This window comes from Asterias rubens, chromosome 7 (assembly GCF_902459465.1).
Source record: "Asterias rubens chromosome 7, eAstRub1.3, whole genome shotgun sequence".
NCBI lineage: Eukaryota > Metazoa > Echinodermata > Asteroidea > Forcipulatida > Asteriidae > Asterias > Asterias rubens.
The window spans coordinates 4444463-4452558 of NC_047068.1; the positions used below are offsets into that span (position 1 = coordinate 4444463).

Genomic DNA, 8096 nt, shown 5'->3' on the forward strand with positions numbered 1-8096 from the left:
AACCCACACCCTGGTGTAGCGATGCTCTTAACCACTCGGCCATGACTCTTTACGGCGTGATCGTTATCGTTTTCGCCATCGCTGCAGTGTGTCTCAGCCTTACTTCAACATAACTTTGGTGTAACTTCTTATCCTCATATGTCATAGTCACTGTCTGCAAATTGTGTATTCATGTCAAACTGACTTGCTGTGTACGGATCATTGTCCCTCAAGCAACTTGTACAGTTTCATAAGCCGCTTTATCATGAGGAACATTTTCTTTTCAAAACAGTAGCATAAAAAACTGGAAAAAAATACATTACAAAAGTTAAGTGTTAAGCCATAATGTATTTTGGGCAATTAGAAAGTTTCACGCCTGTTTTATGATAATTGACATGTGAGATAATGATATGAACAATAATCGCATTCCAGCATTTTTTCCTAGTTTCACCTAACAAGAAATCTTGCGAAAAACTGTAATGGTTACTTGCAAGAATTTGTGTGCGGTAACGTAACAACCCAAGTAAATGTAAAGCGGTGAAGATCATCCGTTTGTTCGTACAGGTTAACATGTATTTAAAATATATCTGTTTATGTCACCATTGCTTATTAATATACTCGAGCCTTGACTATACATTATATAAGCAACTACTGTTTTGTATTCACGTTTTTTTTTCTATAAAACCGCAGCTTGTTCCCCATATCCCTTTTCCTTCCTTGACCTGCACCTGATATCCATTGGGAAAATGTATTATTATGAAGTGTTAATATTATCTTTCTTTTTGAGGTACGACAGCCATAGTTCTATCTTTCACTTTTTCAGTGACTGGCCAGCAGGTTGCCCTTTACTTTTTCAGTGACTGGCCACCAGGTTGCCCTTTACTTTTTCAGTGACTGGCCAGCAGGCTGCCCTTTACTTTTTCAGTGACTGGCCACCAGGCTGCCCTTTACTTTTCCAATGACTGGCCACCAGGCTGCCCTTTACTTTTCCAGTGACTGGCCAGCAGGTTGCCCTTTACTTTTTCAGTGACTGGCCACCAGGCTGCCCTTTACTTTTTCAGTGACTGGCCAGCAGGTTGCCCTTTACTTTTTCAGTGACTGGCCAGCAGGTTGCCCTTTACTTTTTCAGTGACTGGCCAGCAGGCTGCCCTTTACTTTTTTAGTGACTGGCCAGCAGGTTGCCCTTTACTTTTCCAGTGACTGGCCAGCAGGTTGCCCTTTACTTTTTCAGTGACTGGCCAGCAGGTTGCCCTTTACTTTTCCAGTGACTGGCCAGCAGGTTGCCCTTTACTTTTTCAGTGACTGGCCAGCAGGTTGCCCTTTACTTTTTCAGTGACTGGCCACCAGGCTGCCTTTCATTTTGAAAAGTATGGCTTCTGAAATTTTAATAATGGGAACTCTGTTACTGGAATGCTTTGGGACTTGGATGATTTTAACTTAATGGAGTGCTGTTAAAACAAAGAGCTAATCTTGTTGATCTTTGACCAAGCCATATTTACTGATTTCTCAAAGCTAACCACTTGAAAGTTGTTTTTCAATTTTCTTTATTCAAGTATGGGTAATACCTTTTGGTTGATTTATATGATGTAGCAATTTTTAACTAAATAACGAAAATTTAAATGCTTGAGTCATGCTTTAATCAACAAAACCAGTTGTGTAAAATAAATGCAAATACAAGTAATACTAAAAACATGAATCTGGAGTTGTATACTTAGTCATTTGTCTTTGGTGGAATGCATTGAATAAGTTTTATATTACTTTTTGTCATGTTACAGTCTGATTACATTTTGTACAATTTATATATCTCATAAATTGGAGATTGGAGGGACACCCGCCACCCGCGCAGCCGTGTAGTAGACCAGGGGAGAAAGGACCTACAGGTTTATTTCTCTTTTGTTTGAAGGCTCCAAAGTGATTTCGCAACCTAAACAAACTTTTGGCTGCCATAATTTTAAAACAAAAACTTAATTGGCCCTTTCTTTTGCTAAACTCCGCCCACCCTTCTTTTTTTATGGGGGGGGGGGGGGCAGGTCAAAAAAGGAGCTCGTGGTCGAGCGCCCTCTATTGACTTGGTGTGAGTTCATAGCATATTCGATCACGGCAAGATGGCCGAATCTGAAAGGTAAGTCGTTACAAAATCTGATGCTTTTACGTAATTCTTTTTAGATAAGTCATCAAATAATTTAGTTAATTTGTAAATTGAAAGTTGGTGCAGCATGTAACAGTTTTTACTTCATTTTTTAATGTGCGGAGTAGTTCGTGAAAGTGATTAAAATAAAGGCAGGTTGTTGTTAACTTTTGTTGTTGCACAACCGGCTTGCTCGGTCCACGGACGGACAGCTGATTTGGAAACTGGCTGAGCTAGTCCAGACAGAATATAAATTAGACATTCATTATATGATTAGGCCTACGTATCCCTGAACAAAACCTGCTCCTTCTGTTAAACCGACCAGGTTTCTCATGTACAATATTTAGGGTCGTCAGGTGCCTTCATAATTACTTCTTTTTAGTGGTAGAACTAGAAGTTAGTTGCACCACTGCTGCACTAACCACACAATACATGTACAACATTTTACCTTTTTGAAGTTGAACCATTTTAATCTATTTGCTCATATTATTTGGTTTATGGGGTAATCGTGGCTCAACAAGCTCAAATTTTAAATTTCAGCTCTTTCTTGTTGATTTCGGTCAAAATGCGCCTGACCTCTGACATTCAAACGACCATAAATCGGTAACCTTTGGGTCAAATTGGTTGAAATTGGTCGGAATTGGTCGGAATGACCCTATTGTAAAGTAAGGCCCTCTAAACATCAGCAAGTACTAAGTAGACTTCAGAAGTTGGAAAGATTAATTGCCATTGCATTGGCACTATTGTTGATTCAATGATTGGTGGAAATCAAACTTACGAATATGTCATTGACAAGGGAAACAAAGATTAAAAATGTAGGCTTATGAATTAGTACAACACATAATTTTACTGACTAGCCCATTCAATATTCTTTTCTTTTTTAGCTGCTATTTTGCATCTTCAAGATGTATCTTGCCCTGGCATTAAAAACAGAGAACAAGTATTGGTACATGTACATGTATGATGCGGTACCCACCACCTGTGAGTGTGACCTGGCCAATTGTGCTTTGTCGTTAGTCTTTGTGTCATGCAGCGCTTACCATATTTACAATGTCCTTTTTCATTCAGAGAAACATTGCCAACTGATTGCGCTATCATCCATGAGATATACGACAATGGAGACGCCCAGGAACAGTTTGAATATGAACTAGAGCAGGCTCTTGAGTCTTGCCGTAGTATCATCATCATTGAACCCTCCAGGCTTGGTGATGAGACAGCTCGCTGGATCACAGTGGGAAACTGCCTCCACAAGACGGCCGTCCTTGCTGGAGTAGCGTGCTTAGTCAGCCCCTGGATGCTGCCGAGTAAAGTCACAAACTTTGTAAGCATTCCCTTCGGAACAGTAAGCGTGGCGTGCGCTACCCTGTACGGAATCTCCTGGCAGTTTGACCCGTGCTGCAAGTACCAGGTGGAATACGACACTAGGAGTCTAGCTCGGCTGCCACTACACACACTAACAACAGCGACACCAGTGGTCTTGGTTCGAAGGGAGGATAAATACCGCAAAACACTGCACAATGTTATAGCTGGACTAGCCGCTATATGTCTCACCTATAAATTCTATCACTTGTGCGCCCAATGATGACTCGAGAATTTAATTTAACCATAGGAAATTTTTATGAATTGAGTGCTCTAAGTTCAAACCTCAAAACTTTATGAGTAACTTGTGTGTTTTTCCTGTGGCATTCAGACTTGCCAGAAAGTGTTGTAAATTCTACTGTCGAGTTTTTGAAAGATGTAATTGTACTAAAAAAGTGAATGTAAGTTTGAAGTAATGATGTGAATGCAGAATTCTTCAGACATGGTGGAATTCCAACAAAAGTTTGTACTATAATCTTGTTTGTTTCACTGACTAACAAGGTTTAGCGACTAAGTGTCGACGTCGCAAGTGAGCATTTTGGGAATTAAACATTAGTCACGAGTAGTGTCAAAAACAGGACTATTTGATATTTGAAGCGCAACTAGTAGAGTTGTAAATTTCATTAGTCGCCTAGGCTTATCACTGAAAATTGTTTGTGTTCTTCAATGATTCGAAAGTGACATGATTTGTTAGTGTCAGTGTAAATGTTCTTTGTTTTGAATTTTGCAAAGTTCTCCCCTAGCAGTGGTTCACAACGAACAGTTTGTTTAAGTTGAAATGTGCAAAACTCTTGCAATACCTTTACTGCCGATACAGGGTTGTGACACCAAATTCTTTGCATTGACATGAAGTATGAGCCTGGCTTTAGAGTAATTAAAAGCCAGGGATAAGGTTCCATTAGCCATGTGAACAAATAACCAGGAAACGATAAAAACAAAAAACAATCTACAAAAAAACAAAATCCGGCACATGCTTTTTGCAGGGCACAAAGTTGGGGGAATATCTACAAGGCTGATTGTAGCTCAATATTTTTATTGGACCAACTAGAAATTATTTTACACAAACAGAACCAAAATGAGTTGAACAAGCACTAAGAGAAGATCTATCTCGCTTTTCCTACAAATGTATGTGTGAACGGTGTACTTCCATACCTGCCAGAATCGAAGGATATTTATCAGACTCTATTTCTTCACAATGAGGTAGTCAATTATTATTCAATTGAGAAACAGGTTTGCGGCCCTGTGTTAAAATTGAGCCCTGATGCTGTGACTGATCAGGGTTGTATCTACATGTAGACTAATTTTAGTCCACCAAAGGCGACTTTGGATAAATAAATAAAAATATGTTTAATAATTGGGCCATTATTGCTAAAGTGAAGACAAGTTTCTAAACTGTTCATGTTATGTGGCCATGCTGAAACATTGAATGGCCTTTTGACTGTGTTCTTTCTCTGTGACATTTGATATTTCTTATCATAAACTGTGTTTTAGATCAATGCACAGTGGAGAATATTTTGAAATCTGTGCTGGGTGGCAAAATTTAGTTTTCTCAGAGTGCTGGGCAAAAGTGTGAGTCCTGGGCAGGCCCGCACAGCACTGCCCACCAAAGCTACAGCACTGGATATGATACTGTGATTGTAGTTTTTTTCCTATTGCTAGATTGTGTTTGATGATGAAATGCTTTGCAAATCTTTTACCTCTATTCAATTACATTATCATTTTTCATTAAACAACGCAATGCAATCTACTGACTCACAGATCCTCCAAAATCTTTACTGTGATTCTGCCCAAAATAGATGGATAACATGGCCATGCATAGGCTGCATGGTTTCATGCATCAGATCAACATAATGGATGTACAATTTGCATCTGGGATTAAGAACATTAAATTTGGTTTAACCTTATACACCAATGTGTGTTAGCATTGTATACTCGGTATTTAACCGAGTAATACTCCTTTGATTTGTTTTCACAGAACTCGGGAAAGTACTAAATACAGTGCTAACACACATCGGTGTACACATACATGTATAAGATTAAAACCAAAATTAACAATCTTATCGAAAGTTGCCATTTATTGAAAGATTCTGAAGGATATTGGTTTATTAGGAGAGTGACTGCTGTTTTAAATAACTCTAGTATTTAATTAATTGAGTAAGCTTTAATTACCGATAGAGTAGGCCTAAATAAAGAGAACACATTGAATTGTTTCACCATGCAAAATAGTCTCTAATACAAAAAAACATCAGTAATTCGGGCATTTTTATTTTCTACCCCATTTTTGAGAGCCACAACTTTATATGATACAAATTATTCATTTGTACAATGGCACCAATCAAATGTGTAATTTGATTAAGATTTTAACATTGATTTAATTTCCAGATCAGAGCCCAACTTCATAGAGCTACTTAGGCACGAAAATAAGCTTAAAGGCAGTGGACACTATTGGTAATTACTCAAAATATTTATTATCATAAAACCTTGCTTGGTGACGAGTAATGGGGAGAGGTTGATGGTATAAATCATTGTGAGAAACGGCTCCCTCTGAAGTGCCATAGTTTTCGAGCATGAAGTAATTTTCCACGAATTTGATTTCGAGACCTCAGGTTTAGAACTTGAGGTCTCGAAATCAACCATGTGTTTTTTCTTTCATTATTATCTCGCAAGTTCGATGACCGATTGAGCTCAAATTTTCTAGGCTAGTCTTTGACAATTACCAATAGTGTCCACTGTCTTTAACACACAAAGTTATCCTAACCCTAAGATTACCACACAACATACACATGTAGCATGCCACATGTACAATCTGTTGACTGGGAACATGCTTTCTTTTGCTTAGCAGAAAAATGGTAAGCATTTCATTGTGCTACCACAGACATTTTGCGCTTACTCTGTAAAAGGAGTTGTGACTAGGGTTAGCAAAGCTGTGCTTGCCTTATATTTCACGGATGCAATGAAGGCGATTGCCTTCATGCCCCCTTGTTATTGCCTTGGTGCCCTTGAAATGCTTTAGTACAAATTTACCATTTCCCCATAGGGTGCCCTCCGTAGGAGGAAAATGTCTCGATGACCATGCCCTTTCAAAAACAAAGCATAGAGTGCTGATGCTTGGCTGGTGCTTGGCTGGTGCTTAGCAAGCTTTCATGCTTATATGGTTTTATGAAGTTTGGGCCCAAGTCAAAGAAGGCAATGGTTTGTGTTGCCAACCATTGAATGTACTAGGTTTGATTTACTTTCCTTTAAAGGTTTCCCCCAAAACGTGTGTGCATTTAATGCAAAAAAAAGTTAATAATAGAAAAGAAGTTGACGATTTGTAAATACAAAATAATCCTGTTGGAAGTTTCCCAGTTAAAACACTGGTTGATCGTAACTGTTTTTTTAAAAACAAAATTGTACTGACTTAAATTGTGTGTTGGATAGAACAAAATAAACGACAAACAATGCAATGAAATACTTGGTTAATGCTTTGTTTATTTTTCCAATACTCTTCATTAATATCAGTTACATGTATGTCTGCACACAAATCAAAATAATGTTTTTCAGAACAGAGATACATGTACATGTATGATCATTCTACATTAAGTGTCTTTGACAACTGTATGTTTAATAAACTTGGGCTCAAACTTGACACTGGACTGCTTCCCGAGGCCAGTGATTTTAGCCTATGGCCACTAAACTAATGATCAGATAAGTCCAGTGGTCTGTGTTTTTCAGTTGAGTATAAGTCACTGTGTAATAGTTTTCAATAGCAAGAAATTGTGTTCAGATGTGAGTCTGGTATTTTTACAAGAGACCGATCCATTAAGATCCCCCACCCCCATTGCAAATTGACCAATCACAACCCTGATTGCGCAACCAAAAGTCTGACATGCGTGTGCGTATATTGTCGGGTGTTACATAGTTGTGTAGAATGGCATTGGAGAGTCTCCTATGTTCTTGCTCACACGTGCACCGTGGGCGGAGCCTAATGGATCGGTGTATTCTGAAGTATATCGGAGTATAAGAATATGCTAACCTTAAAGTCACCTGGAAGTGGTATTGTTTCAAAATAAAGCTTTTGTCACTAGTATATGTGTTTTGATGAGTGGAATGTGAATAAACAGTTAACTAAGGTTAACGAGTGAGTTTGTACGTTTCAAAAAAAAAAAAATTGTTTTTTTCCGGCAATGCCTACCAGGTGTATTGCTGCTGAATGCAGAAAAACACTTTTTGAAATGTACCAACTCACGACTTGGACGAACATGTACTTTGCACGTGTGTTTACTATACGCATTGCAGGCAAAGTCTGCCTCGATTGACGTCACAAAAGGGGTAGGCGGAGTCAGCCCCCAAACAACTTTATATATTTTTTAAACATATAAATCGTGACAAACAATTACAAAAAAAATTGTTCGTAAGCATATACTCTTATGTTTGAAAGAAAAAAAATTATATTTCCAGGTGACTTTAAGACAAACAAGATCTTAATAGATGTTAAATTTGCATCGGGATAAAGAACATTTATTTTTGGTGTTTACACATACACCAATGTGTGTAAGCACTGTATACTCGGGACTTTCCCCGAGTCCTGTGAAAAAATAACACAGGCATATTTACTCGGCTTGGATTTGAACCCACGATCCTTGCAATT

At 38.3% G+C, this 8096-nt stretch overlaps 1 protein-coding gene across 1 annotated transcript; it reads left to right on the top strand.

The window, feature by feature from the left end:
- Positions 1-2074: 2074 nt before the first annotated feature.
- Positions 2075-4048, top strand: LOC117293011 (transmembrane protein 11, mitochondrial-like). The gene is made up of 2 exons (XM_033775216.1): positions 2075-2101; positions 3176-4048. Exons 1-2 carry the CDS (start codon positions 2085-2087, stop codon positions 3687-3689), a joined length of 531 nt encoding a protein of 176 aa, XP_033631107.1. The 5' UTR covers positions 2075-2084; the 3' UTR covers positions 3690-4048.
- Positions 4049-8096: the final 4048 nt, after the last annotated feature.